Here is a 15,050-nt window from a genome sequence, read left to right on the forward strand (position 1 = left end):
AAATATTGTCAGTCCAAGATGAAGGAATCAGACAGAACTTCAGACCCATGAGAACTAAAATGCTAAGATTACTTAAACTGGTTGTGGTACAAACTCAGTCATAGCTCAGAGAGCAAAATTCACCCAGCAATGTACCCAATCAAATGCAGAACAGAAACACGAGCAAGAAGGAATCCTTCGTTCAGCTTTTAAATTTAGAACTAGATTATTTTTATAAAAATTCTAAATAATTGGAATTAAAAAATGAAAAACCATAGATGTGATTTTTTAATTGTCAATTTTGGAAGTTCCCACAGGACTTAAGCCTATACTACAAAAGCCCAGAAACTTCTAAAGCCCTAATCTGATAGCTAGCACACACCTGTGTACACAAAAATCAAGGTTAAAAAAACAATCTAAAGGCTAAATTCCATTTTGGCCAACTAAACCCTTGGGTGCTAAAATTCAGTTTTTCCACTTAGAACTCACTATCTCTCTGATGTGACTTCACTGTGCCAACTCCCAGGATGCTGAAACAGGCAGGATCCCTTAGAAGCCCATCTACATGGATCCCCTAGACCAGTGGTTCTTAACGAGTAGTCTTTGCAGCAGCAGCAGCTATCACCTAGGAACACGTTAGAGATGCAGACTCTCAGGCCGCAGAGCTACTGCGGGGGGTGGGACCTGGCAATCTGTTTTCACAAGCTCTCCAGGTGATTCTGATGTATGCAAAAGTTTGGGACCAATGCTTTAAATCAATGGTTTTCAAACATTAAGATTCCACATAGTGATTCAGGAGCCACCATGAAAAGGCAGGTGCCAAGGCTCTGCTCCCACCACCCTCCATCCTTCAACTAAAGTAGTTTCAAGTTTATCTGTTTTATGTATGGGATTCCACATACGATTTCATTTGAAGAAAGTGTTCTGCTATAAAAAATACTGCCCCCAACATCCAGACACAGTTTCAGCCATGGCTCCTAGACAGATAAACGAAAAAACTTCTAATCTATTAGATTCTTTGTGTCTAGGTAGGCTCCCAAACCTACGTGTTAGGTGATTGTGTATGAGTGAATGTGTGCACACATGTGTCTGTGTGTGTGCATGTGCACAGTCTCCATTACTTTATAACTATCTTCTTCAAGCATGACACTATCTTCTCCAATTCTTGCTATCCAAATAACTGACTTCCGTTAATTTTGCAAAAAATGAATTAAAATTTTTTTGTAAGAGGAAATAGTCTTCTTAGTAACTAATCAAAAGTTAAGGTACTAAATATGATGCAGTAAATTGTTTTGAAAAAAGAGATTCAGATCTCTCTCTAGTTTGACTTTAATCCATAGATCAATTAAAATGACTTCAAAATGTTTTTCTCACCTTTCCCCCAAATAAAAAAAAACCCAAGTTCCTGATGTTACATTTTTATATGTACAGTTAAAGAGTAATGAAACTAAAGCTTATAATAAACTATTCTCTTTTGTCTGATTCTAAAATGTTAAATAAAAAGTTTATTCCCAGGATCTCCATGCTATATTATAAAACTTTCCTTGGTATAAATAAATGTATGTTCTATTTTATTCAAATAAACAACAACGACAATAACAACAAAACAAGGAACAATGATTTATCATATTTTTATTTGTGGTAAAATATTATAAATTAAATAGTTTACCACTAAAATGTTTTATACTGAAAATATTTAAGATTAGAGCTAGAAGTAATAACTATTCTCTGGTGTTTTATTTAAGTCTTTCCTTCCCAGTAAAATTAAGTTTGCTGGAAGAAGAGGCAGCATGTAAAAGTCTTACACAGTGATGTATGCACAGTGCAGTGAATACATGAATCACGGGAATATGTATTAAAGTGAATCATTGGATTGAGACAACTACTCTTTTTCAGTCCTTTCAGTCATATTACTCTCAGTGGAGGAAGCATGACTTGGGATGGGACAAATATCAGAATCAAACTACAAACACGTGAGCCCCATCTTCCATTCTGTTAGGCTATCACCATGAATACTCCCCACCCACCTTCTTAGGGGAAACGGCAACATCGTAGGTCAGGTGTGGAGATGGGGATGGGGGTGCAGAATTAAACAGGAAAAAAAAAGCACTGTCACTCAAAATTGTTTAAAAAAAAAAAACAAATCTTGTATAAAGAGTCTATACTATTGATGAGGATTTAGTATTTCTTCAGGGTTGTTGGGACAGAAAAAAAAGGTTGAGAAACACTCCTCTAGGAATTGTGTCAAAATGATTAGAAATTAGCAATCTCTGAATAGCATTACATAAACTAAAACCAATTCACATGACAGTGAAAAAATCATCTATACTTTTAGCTTCACTACATAAAATGAAAAAGTTTACAAAAAGGTTTTACTGCTATGACTATGTATGGAAAGGAAACCAAAAGGAGACATAATCCCAAATAATGTTAGGTAAAATAAAAATTAAGTGAGAAGTCAAAGAGTAGGCATTTGTTGGTATATAGTTCAGAAGTCAACATCATAGTCATAGAAACATTTGTTTTTTTAAAAAAGAACTTTTTCATTTTTATTTTTTTAAAAAAGACAAACTATGAATGTTCAATGAACAGTGGAAACTAAGAAGAAATCTAAAATAACACATTTAAAAAAGAACATTTGGCTTGAAAACAAGTGGCTTCATATCTAAAAAAAAAATAAGTATATCAAAACAAATCTAGATTACAAATATACAGTTCTTCTAATGTTTTATAATAAGAAATGAAGAAATATAAAGTTATAACTTAGAATTTGGGAATAAATTCTATAGAAGTTACCAAGTTCACAAAAGTACCTTTGCAAGACGAGGAATTGTTGTTGGAAAATCGGAATGCCCAAGCTGACCAAAGGTATTGCTACCCCATGAGTAAACCTATTAGAAAACCACAGGAAAATGGGTAAGAATTGTGAATCTGATTTTGCATGTCAATTCTGAACCTTTATAATAACATATATATGCCATATATATACCAACAGTTACACATAAATTACTTATACTAGTCTTTCCACAAATTACTTACACTAGTCTTTCTACTCTTTAAAACATATTAAGAAAATTCATTTTTGAACAAGAACAGAGATAATGGGTAGACAGAATACATAGGAAGACACAGAGTCCAAGGGTTAACTATAACAATTACTAACATATTTCAGGGTTTATTATCTGCCAGGCCTTGTTTTAACACTTTCTGCGTATTAAAAATGTTTCATTCTCACAACGATCATTTTTTTTTTTTTAACAGGTAAGAAAACTGGCCCAGAGAGGACACAAATTTGTAAGTGACAGCCAGCATTTAATCCCAGGCAGTATCCTATACTGTCTCTTATAAAGAAAATGATAAAAAATAAAGCTAAGTGCTACAAAGAAAAAGTAATCATGATTCTTTAATCTGTATATAGAAGTACTATGGAATGACTAGAAAAGCCTTTTCATATACAAAAAGTCACTGAAGGAGAAACACAAGTACCTATGCTTCACTACAGACAAAATAAAACTAGATTACAGTGACTATGTATAATAAAAATGATTTTGTTTATTCTGATTATAAAAGTAATTCACAGTTACTGTACAAGACTATGACAGGACGAAGAAATAGAAAGTGAAAACCACTGATGAATAGAACACTTAGAGACAATTCCTATTTTGTTTTGGGAATGCACACAGAATGCTTCCAGAAATTTTAACATCTACTAGATATAATGTATACGCAAAATGTAAAATGCAAAATGGGGCTATACTATCAATGCTATTTTGTGACCTGATTTTTTTAATGATATCCATTGATATTCTTCTGTCAGGAAGTATACAGCTACATCATTATTTATAATAACTACATAGAATACCACTGTGGGCATAGTTTAATCAATTACTTAATGAAATAAGCATATTTGTTAATAATCTTTCCAATTTTTAATATAAAAATTACATTAAAAATCCTTGAATAGATATATTTGTGTATCTATTTCCTTTGGATAAATTCCCAGGCAAAGAACTCTGGGTAAATGAATACACACATTCTGATTTTTTGATACAGACTGACAAACTGTCTTCCAGCAAGGTCCAATAAACACTCTCGTCAGCACTGTGTGTATCTTCTTCTCACATCTTCACCAACACTTAGTATTAAATGCTATCTTTGCTAATCTGATAGGTGAGAAAATGTTTTAGTGTTGTTTCAATTTAAATGTTTACTAAGTGGTTGACTACCTTTTCATTCATTGCTGGCCATTTCTATTCTTTTATGAATTGAATATAAATACACTATGACAATTTTTCTTTATGTATCCGGTAGCTATGTAGCAATACTTTGTCATATATGTTACAGATATATTTTTCCCACTTTGTTATATATCTTAATTTTGTTTGTGGTATATTTTTTGCTGTTTAGGATTGTTTATTATGTAGACAAACATATCATCTTTACTTACTAATTTCTGGTTTTGATGTCATTTCATTTTCTACTCCCAAGGCTATTTTTTAAATTAATTAATTTTTTTATGGTGACATTGGTTAATGAAATCCAGTAAGTTTCATCTGTACATTTTAACAGTAAGGCATATATATATTTACATTGTATGTTCACTTCCCATAGTTAGATTTCTTTCTGTCACCACATATTTGACCCCTTTTATCCCACCTACCAAGGTTACTTTTTTAAATCACCTAAATTTGTTTTGTTAAATATAAGGTTTTATTTTTTAACATCTACGTCTTTAATTCATCCAGAAATAGAATATGTAAAATTATCTTATTTTCTTCTGCAACCAAGAAGCCAGTAGTTCCAACAGTATTTACTGACTACTCAGTCTTATTTCCCTGACTAATTAAAATGCCCACTTTTATTATATACTATTATTCTCATATATATTTGGGTCTATTTCTAGTCTATAGGTATATTTCTGTTTTCCTGATCAGAAATGTGTAGTCTTTAATATATTTTATATGGCTAATTTTTACCCTTCCCTTCTGTTTTCAGAATTTATGTGGTTCACCATCTATGTTTACTCTCCTAGAATAATTTTGGGATAATTTTATCAAGTTGTAAATATTATATTGGAATATTTTGGGGATTGTATTGAATTTGCACTGTACTGATTTAATGATCTAGGGAGAAACAACATTTTTGCAACAATGATTCCTCTCATCTAAAAATAAAATCTCTCTCCCTTTACAATTTTCTTTTATAACTTATTAGAAGAGTTCTTGAGTTTGTGTCATATGGGCTCTACACATTTCCTATTAATAATATTCTTTTTTTCCTTAATACTTTTGTTGTAATTGTAAACAGCTTCTTTTTTGCTAAGTATGTTTTGCTTTACTTTATGTAGATAAGCTAGAAATTTTTATATGCTTATTCTGTAACTGACCACCTTCCTAATCTCTTATTTTTAAGACTTTTGGATGATTCATCATGTTAATAACAATAAGTTATTTTTATTTTCCTAATATTTATTTATATGGACTATGTTAGCCTTTTGGCTAGCCTGCTATGTGAAATTTGAAATAAAATATTTAAAAGGTTTAGAATCCTTCGTTGACTTTTTCTAAAATGATAAAAGGATTGATGAAGAATTATTACATGTATATATTTAAGAATAACTTAAAACAATTATTTTTATTAGGAGTGTTTATGTATACAGTCACGATTTTAAGTGATTCTGGAGGTCACTTTCAGGTCTCACAATTTTAAAAGAGAAAAATGCCTTTTGTTTTCTTAGTGTCTTACTTATGGATTTTCTTTACCAAAGAATATACAGAAATTCACCAACACCCTGGAAAATTCTGAGTTCTATTTTTCGATGAGAGCACATTACACGAAAATTCTATGACTGGTATACCAGTGTTTAATCCAAACTCTACTATCACATGTGTGACTTTAGACAATTACATAATTTCCCTAAATCTCCCTTCCTTCATTTGTAAAATGAAAACAATGCAATGCAATGTAAAACACTGGAAAGAGCAAATGAGACATGATATTGTTGCCTGATAACATAGTAGTTACTTAATAAATGATGGTCCAATCTTGTCACGGTGGCCTTCCATGAAATTAAGATCAGCTTTTAATAATTTGTCTCCTACCTGGGATTTTGCAGTAAGAGCAAGAGAATGGACACCACCTGCCTCCAGATGGATTACTTCTTTACCATCCAGACATTTTACACACAGTGGTTGAAGCCTTCAAGAAAAACATATACACACACACAAACTCAAAGTAAGAAGTATTCTCAGCAAGAATCATGATCTTTTTCAAATTATAGAGTAAGTGCTTTCAAGTAAAAATAAACATTTACAAAGAAAACATTGAAATAAAAATGATAGATGCATGTTCGATCTACTCCTACATATATATAATTTTGGATGGTTTTAATCTATCAATCACTAATTAACCACTACAATTCAGAATCATCAAACTTAAATGATTTGCATGGCAGAGAGACTACTTAGGATGCAATAAATATAACCAGAGAGGGGAGTTGTCTTTTTTTTTTTTTAATGCCACACTTGCCTACACTCTGCTAAGAAGAGATATTAATGTTTTTAGATAATCATTCCATTTACACATCTTCACAAATGTCTAATTTGTTAACATAAGAGTTCTTCTTAAAACAACAGTTTTTACTTGAGGTACGTGGATAGACATGGATGGTTTAGCATTGTGGTTATAGTTATTCTGGCAGCAGTAGAAAGACATTTTTTAAGTTAAAAAAATTGTTGGTTTTTGTAAGTTAAAAAAATTTTTCAAGTTAAAAAAAAATTTTTCAAGTTAAAAAAATTGTTTTTGTAAGTTAAAAATTTGAACAATCCAAGTGTTCCAATAAGACACAGCTTTATCCCAAACACCCTTTTCTGTGTTCCAAAACGAATATATGTCAAAAATGGGATGGAAAGGTACACTGTGGATACTTAAGTACTTTATTGTTAAGTACGAATTCGAGTCTGAGAGTTGCTTTTTAAATCAGAGTTAATGGTACATAATAATTTTAACTTTTGAATTAGAAGAGGCCGGATTTCCTCTATGAGGAAATAAAAAATTTAGAGACCTTTGCAGGAAAGAGATTAAGCCAATTCCTAACAGCAAACACTGACAGCACTCACCTAGGCAAAACATCGCCATGCCCCAGCTGCCCGTCCTTCCCTTTCCCCCAGGTCCACACCTCTGTTCTCAGAGAAGGCAGAAGTGCGTCTGCTTCTCCACTGTACGTAGGGGTCAGAACCACGGTCCGTGTTTTCACCCGTGCAGCTTTTCTTAACAGCCTGGGGGAAACTGAAAACAAACCAGAGAAGGGGTGAGAAAGCAGATGGGTGGGAAAAAGATACCATTTTGATAAATTGTTGATTTTCAAAGAAATACACATGGTTTTGTGAAGCATACTCTATAGGTTCTCTGCAAAAATGGGGATTTAATAGTCAAATGAGTTTGGCAAATGCTGCCTACTAAATTCTATCCTCCTACTACCTGCCCTGTAGATTCACACATATATTAGTGTGCTAAAGGGGCTGATACGTCCCGCAATTAAGTTTAAATTTTTTTAACCCAGACCCCCTTTCAAACATTTGGCCACAGAATCCTTTTCTGTATAACATTTATGTCTGTGTGACATTCTGTAGAACTTGTATTCTAAAAAATAAGCTTAACAAAATACTCCACTAAGGCTGACAAATATTTTTCCCATTTCGAAGTAGAATTAAAAGATAAGCCTTTCCAAGTCAAGGTCTAAATTCGAATACTTTATAAATATTAGAATAAAGAACTTAATTCTCTGCCTGTTTCAAATCATTTTATAAAGTATTTTTAATCTTTCAAAGAATGCTGACATCTTTTACAGTGTTCAAAATTATGACAAAGGCACACAACGCTATGTAAATCGTGTATACCAATTTGGGGAGAGGACATGTTTTGAAGAAAATCATCAAATGTCACAGAATGTAGACTTCATCACTTGGTCGTTTACTTGTGAGCTACAAAAAAAAGTGATCATCACTGGTTAAGATCAACATCTTTTCTGGTAAATGTACTGTCCATTTGTACATACTGAAACTCAAAGAATCCTTCTTGAAGTTTCCTCAAAGATGTATTTCAGATAATTTAGAGAGAGAGGGAAAAAGAGTACATGTAAATTTTTTTTCTATAGATACTTTAAGTTACTAAGTAAAATTTAACCTAAGGAAATAAGTCTGTCTGTGGGACTGCATATTTCATATGGTCTAATGACATGAAAAAAATCAATATTCCACATTTGTGGCTCAAAGAGATCTCAAATACATTTATAATGAAAATGCTACAGGATATTTAAGAATGCTTCGGCATAAGATTTTCCTTCAGATTCAGAACAATTCATGGGTTTTCCTTACACACACACACACACACACACACAAATTAATCAGGACTATTTTATTTGTATAGATGAAAATCTAGTGAGTATAAGAATTAGGAGGCAAGATTATAGAAATGCTAAGTGGCGCAAGAAAGTGCAATGAGTAAGTAGAACAAATGTAGGAAACAGGCAAAGCAGAAAATGTAAATTTTATTACAGTCTAGGATTTATAACTTTAGAGCTCTACATAAATATAGTGCAAACCAGGGATTGATAAACAACAGCCAGTGGATCAAATACAGTCCAGTGCTTGTTTCTGTAAATAAAATTTTATTGGAATGTAGTCTTGCTCATTAATTTATGTATTATCTTTGGTTACTTTTAAGCAACAGCAGCAAAGTTGAATAGTTGTAACAGAGGCTATATTGGCCTGCAAATCATAAAATATTTCTTGTTAGCTTTTTACAGAAAAAAGTTTGCAAATTCCTTGTCTAATCCTGTACTCCTCAAACTTTAAAGTGCACAATGATCACCTGGGGATTCTGTTATAATGCATATTATGATTCATTAGGTTTGGGGTGAAGCCTGAGATCCTGCATATCTAACACATTCCCAGATGCTGCTGAAGTTGCTGGTCTGCAGGACACATCTTGAGAAGTAGAAGTCTAGAGGACTAAGATTCCTAAACTGATTAAGAAATGTAGAAGAACTAACTCTGTAATATTCTTAATATTACAAGATTTTATTGCTAATGGTTTTAGAAAATCAAATGTTCTCTTATTGAAGTTTAAATTTCTCTCTACTTTCAGGTCAAGCATGGTAATTAATTCCTCACTTATCCAATGGTCACATCTGCAACTTCATCTTTCCGGAGTATAGGTCCCAACTAGGAAATCAGGGAGGCTATCGCTACATTCTAGAAAAATAAAATAAGATTCATCGTAAGGTTCAAAAGCAGAAGCAGACATCATGGAAACACTATGTTCTAAGGTTATTTCTAAAGCAGACAAGTCCGCGCGCGGCCAGGCTCCCTGCTGCGACCGGCCAGGGTCACGCGCCGCTCGCCCGCCTCCTACCGCCATGTTGGCTCCGCGTGGCCCGCACGAAATGCCCGGGGAGGCCGCCGACCCCGTCCCCGCTGCAGGGCAGGGGTTCCCACAGCCCCAGGCTGTGACAGAGTCTGGAATAGAGTCTGATGAATCAGTACCAGAGCTGGAGGAACAAGATTCCACACTGGCAACCACACAAGCCCGGCTGGCAGCAGCAGCTGAACTCAATGAAGAACCTCTCAGTACAGCAAAACAGAGCTGGCATGAAAAGAAGGCACGAAGCCTACGTCCAGACTGGGCCTTTGACAGGTTACAGGGGTTACTAGGGCCACTATCCTGGAATCCAAGAATATCCTCTTTGTCATCACAAAACCAGATGTGTCTACCTGGTTTCAGATACCTACACTGTGTTGGGGGAAGCCAAGATCGAGGATTTATCTCAGCTAGCAAAGCTAGCAGCTGCTGAGAAATTCGAAGTTCAAGGTGAAGCTGTCTCAAACATTCAAGAAAACACACAGACTCCAACTGTAGAGAGCAAAGAGGAAGAGCTTGATGAAAAAGATGTGGAAGTTAAGGACACAGAATTGGTCATGTCACAAGCAAATGTGTCCAGAGCAAAGGCAGTCCCAGCCCTGATGAACAGTAATGATATTGTAAATGCTATTATGGAATTAACAATGTAACCATCTAAAAACAGCAACTTTTTTTTTTTTTTGGTGTTTCCAGAGTAACTGCAGCTTCCTTTGAAATTTGTACTGTTCCTATCATTAATAAAGTTAAGACTTTTCATGGGATAAAAAAATAAAATAAAGCAAGCAAACATGTAACTTTCTTTTAAACCCAGCTATGATGACCAAAATCAAATTTTAACATTTGCATTATGTCAAATTTAGCAATTAGGAAAGCTAATTCATTATAATATAGCATGTGATGTTAGGAGCATCTTGGATTCAGCAAAAGTCAGTACACAGAACCTGGCTGTTTCCTTACCTTGTGACAACAATCCAGGGAGGGAGAGTCTTCGGCTGCCCCCCTCGGATTCCTCTTCTCTGATATCCACAAGACTTGAACTCTTCTTTCCTTGCATCGATTCCTGTTTAACCTGCTCTTCTCTGCTATCTTTCAGACCTTCTGGGCCTGTGGAACTACTGCCTGCTTGAGTTCCAGGTTCACAAGGGGCTGTACTATAAAAGTTCATAACTTTTTTAAGAGACAAGGCCCCAGCTTCATATGTAGCAGCCACTCTCACACCAACAGCAGATGCACAAGAGACCACTAGGCTGTTTAGGGCTGAGGTGCTTGTGGTTGGTGGGCTGTGAAGATTAGGAATTGCTTCTTCTATAAGAGGCTAAAATATATACACATAAAAAAGTATATAAAAATACAATCCCTTACACAAGTATTCAAATAAAGTTTAACATCCATCACTATTTGCAAATATAAGAACATAAAACAAAGGTCTCTTTATCTCCAACTTAAAGAGATGCCTTCTTGATCATGAAGTAAACACTGTATGGTAATGAGTACACAAAATATAGTTCCTCATCAAAAGTACTTCCTTTTGTTTGACTGTTGTATTTTTCCATAGTATTTAAAAACAAGCCCCAGTTGCTTTTATATAATTAAGTACAGTAAAATGAGGAGAAAAAAGTTATGAAAAACATAGTCTTTAATATGAAGTGCACTGTGACAGCCCTGGATAGAAGGTTGAAAAGATGACAGTTTTATTATCACCTTTAGGAAAATTTACAAAGAATGCTACTAATAAATATCAGAAAAAATATTTTAAAAACAGGCTTTTCCTAAAATGTTTTATAAATGGAAATTTATATTTTTCTTGAAAATGGAAATTTAGATACAGCATATACGGCAGAAAGAGTTATACCTCTGGCCTATCAGCCCCTAAATTATGCTCTTAAGTTCAAGTCCTTCTACTGTCTCATCAATGAGTTATTTTCCATGACCCAGGGAGTAGGTAAACTGAAGGATTACCTTTGCTCTAGCTACCATAGAGAGTAAATGTGGCAGGTTAATAATTAACCATTTGAAACCAATGTTCTTAGCGTTTGTCATTTATTGCTATATTAGAAAGTCAAACTAAGTTTTCTAGCGAAAAATATCTTAGTGAAAAAATCAGTTGAAATTTATTTTGAGCAGTCAAGCACCATTGTTTACTAAAAAGGAAAGTCATTAAATATACCTACTAAACACACACACACACACACACACAAAGCTTTTGGCTTATAAGCATATGTCACAATAAACAATTTGCTTCTTATGCTACCCTATGGTCCCAAAGGACATATGTACATTGCTTAATTTATCCTGAACTAAAAATCAAACCAAAAAGATTTTTTTTTAACACTGGCTTCTTAAAGGAAATAATTCCTGTTGACTAGTATAGTGCCTGAAATGTAGTAGGTACTCAACACATTTGTTGAATTAAATATTAAATTCAGAAAGGCTATTTCTGAGCAAGTGAGTCTTTAATTAAAATTCAACAAAATAAAGGTACCATATAAAACAAAATATAAATACAAAGCCTGTAACTTCCTTGGTAATATGGTTTCCATGATAACTGGTTCAGAAAAACTAGCATTACTATTTCTATCCTTTGTTTACAATGGCTCACCATTGAAGCAGTGATGGTATTTAGTAGTGACTATTTTAAGGGGTTCTTACCATCAGGTTAAAAAAAAGTCACAAAACTCTACCTTATATAAACTTTAAACTATTGTTCTAACTGGCTCCGCTACTTCTCTTTAATAATACATAAAATAAAAAATACATAACCAACAATTATGATGAAAGACACAAGTTCAGGAGTTCCAGTCTACCAATAATAAAATGCAATAGTGAGATATAGGCTTCATTGCCAAATATTTTGGTTTATTCCATAAAAGCAAGATACTCTTTCAGTTATATCTGGCCAGAGGAGAAAAAACTTGTCCTAACCCATATAAATTCCAAATGAATTAGCTGCATGCCTGAGACACTATTTGCAAAATTGAATTAAATTTAGTATAAACACACATTGTCAAAATTAGCATAGGTAACACAAACTTTAAATGTTTAACAAAACAAGTCCAAAAAAAAATGCAATTTCAGTGATAACCTAATAATCAAATAAACTGTATACAATAAACTTTTAACTTCCACTTAATTAGAGGAATGATTTTTAAGAAGTCAAACTTTTTCATAAGCATGTACAAGTCTAGAAATTTTCTGCATGCATTCCTGTTAAATTATTACTTTTGTTCTGTTTAGATTTTTTATAATACCTTTCTTCAGTTTATTCTTGTTTAAAACAATATATATTTGCAAGGTTCAGTAGACCGTGAAAGAAAAGCTTTTCAAAAAACCTCTAGCCATGTTTCCATTATGACAAACAACAGGAATAAAAAATCAAAAGGCTATATTGCTGCCATAACCTAAGAAAACACCCTTTATGATTGGATGCTTTTGCTTTGTTTTGTTTTCTTAGAGTTTTGGTAAAGCAAAACCAAAAGGCTTACTTTAAGAGTAAAAAAAAAAACCAATTACCCTTTTAGAACAATTCATTTTAAGCAGGGAGACAAACTTTATTTGCTACTGGTAAATAACTTTTCTCCATTTACTACAAGTTTTAAGAATGAGAATAGTTTAAATAAGATGAAGAAAATATTAACCACGACCACCCCTCCAAATTAAGCCCACAGGTATAAGTGAAAAAAATTAAAACAATAAGTAATGCCAGTAAGGTTTTTTTTTTTTTTTTTAATCTGCCTATAATTAAAGGATTCACCACATAGCAACCTTCTCTGATAAAAAATGAACGGACTTTTCTCTACAGAATCTGAAGAATGTACAAATACAGGTCAGGAGAATCTCTGACTATATAGTTCTAATTGTTTAAACCATTCAGAGGGCTACCAAAATTCAGTACCTTAGCCATGGGGGAAAAAGTACTAGGGGAAAAAAATGGGATTTTGCTACTTATAAAACAAACCCAGCATGGTATCTTTCTACATCATAATGGGTCAGAATTTGAACATAAAAAATAATTTTGAGTTAATCCAGGTTTTCCTATATAAGCGTACGTGATAAGACTGATTTATAGGCAAATTCGAAAAATAAAAGGTGCTATCAAACCTTAGGCATTTTCAAGTTTCTGACAAAACACTCAGATGGTTCAACTCCAGAAACAGCTTTATATTATAAAATTTAGCAGGTACCTGAGATGGCACTGGCTTTTCACCATTCTCTGAGTTCTTTCTTACTGAGAGATCTGACAGTTTCTGCATGTATTCATTTACTGCCTGAGTGTCAGGGTACGATGGTGTATTTCTGGCAGAAGGCATTTCAGTTGTTCCCATGTCTTGTTGGGAGGAGATGGCATCACTACTTGTGGTCTGACCATTTCCAACGTTAAGTTCGGTAGCAGGCAGATCATTTTCTACAAGAGTGTTCTCGAATACTTCTCCCTGGCTGTGAAGGGTTTCTGTGGAGGGGCTGATGGCAATGCTGGCCTGGTTTTCTGCCTGGGATTCTGACAGGGTCACACCCAATGGACAACAATGACTGTCTGATATAATCACATGGTCTTCTTTGTCAGTCATGGTAATTAAGAGCTGGCTGCACTGGTTGCATCTTTCTGGTACTGGCTTCAGATCCTGGGAAGGGAGACACTGTACAAGCGCTAAGCTGTGGAACGCACCACAGGCAACCTGCAGCACTACACGTCCAGCAAGATGTTCTATCTTTTGTGGCTTTGTCACTGGGAAGGTAGTGGTAATGAGACCCAACTGACAACCAGTGCCCCAAGCCCAAATTTCTCTGCTTATTGACAATGCCAGAGTGTGCTCCTCGCCACAAGCCAACTGCAAAATCCTGACTGCTAACAAAGGACTAGTCTCAGAATCAGAAATGCTGACAGGATTAGGTTCTGGAACATACTGCTGGTTAGCTACTGCACACTGGCCAGCAGAGTTCTCTCCCCACATATATACTATGCCACTTTCTGTCACTGCTCCACTGTGGAAACTCCCAGCTGCCACAGTAACGACATATTGCCCAACAAGGGCATTTTCTAGAATGGGGCTACTCGGACAAATCTCTGCTGGTTCGCTTCTCCAGGGAAGAGTCCCAAAGCTGTAGACCACACCATCTGAAAGTTTAAAAAAAGAAGGGAATTAGTGAAGTCACTAGAAATTTTATTGGCAAACTTAAATCCCCTCTAGGTTTAACAAAATAAGACTTTTTTTTCAAAAGCAGAGTGTAGAGATTTGGTTCAAGCCTATAACACTCCAAATTTATCCATCTTTTAATAATGAAGGATATTGCTCCTTTCCTTTAGCCTCATCCTACAAACTCTGGCATCAATCCACTACTAATGGCTACCATCATAGGCTATTACGGAAGCAGATTCCAAGTGTTCAAAAACAAAATGATCATATCAAGATAAAATAAGCAGAAGATAAAATAGACACATTTGCTAATATCTACAACATATGCTACTACTGAGTAAGTCAGAGCAGCAGAAAATTTACACACAGGAATAAAAATATTAGAGATTCATTTTGGCCAAAATTAAGAAATTAGCTTTATACCTCTAGGTTGTCCAGAAAGCACCAGTGTTAATAAGACATGGCTGTCTTCATGTTGTATACCATATTACATATAGTTTTTAGGTATTATATATAATA

At 34.3% G+C, this 15,050-nt stretch overlaps 1 protein-coding gene and 1 pseudogene across 1 annotated transcript in view; one reads left to right on the forward strand and one right to left on the reverse strand.

The window, feature by feature from the left end:
• Positions 1-15,050, reverse strand: part of ALS2 (ALS2, alsin Rho guanine nucleotide exchange factor) — a 63,606-nt gene that overhangs the window by 35,203 nt on the left and 13,353 nt on the right. Inside the window, 5 exon segments of the mRNA XM_006921357.3 lie at positions 2,793-2,870; positions 6,081-6,177; positions 7,098-7,266; positions 10,357-10,714; positions 13,581-14,512. Coding sequence (XP_006921419.1) covers positions 2,793-2,870; positions 6,081-6,177; positions 7,098-7,266; positions 10,357-10,714; positions 13,581-14,512 — 1,634 coding nt within the window.
• Positions 8,371-10,326, forward strand: LOC112470274 (annotated as a pseudogene).

Source organism: Pteropus alecto, unplaced genomic scaffold, assembly GCF_000325575.1.
Source record: "Pteropus alecto unplaced genomic scaffold, ASM32557v1 scaffold3, whole genome shotgun sequence".
Lineage (NCBI taxonomy): Eukaryota > Metazoa > Chordata > Mammalia > Chiroptera > Pteropodidae > Pteropus > Pteropus alecto.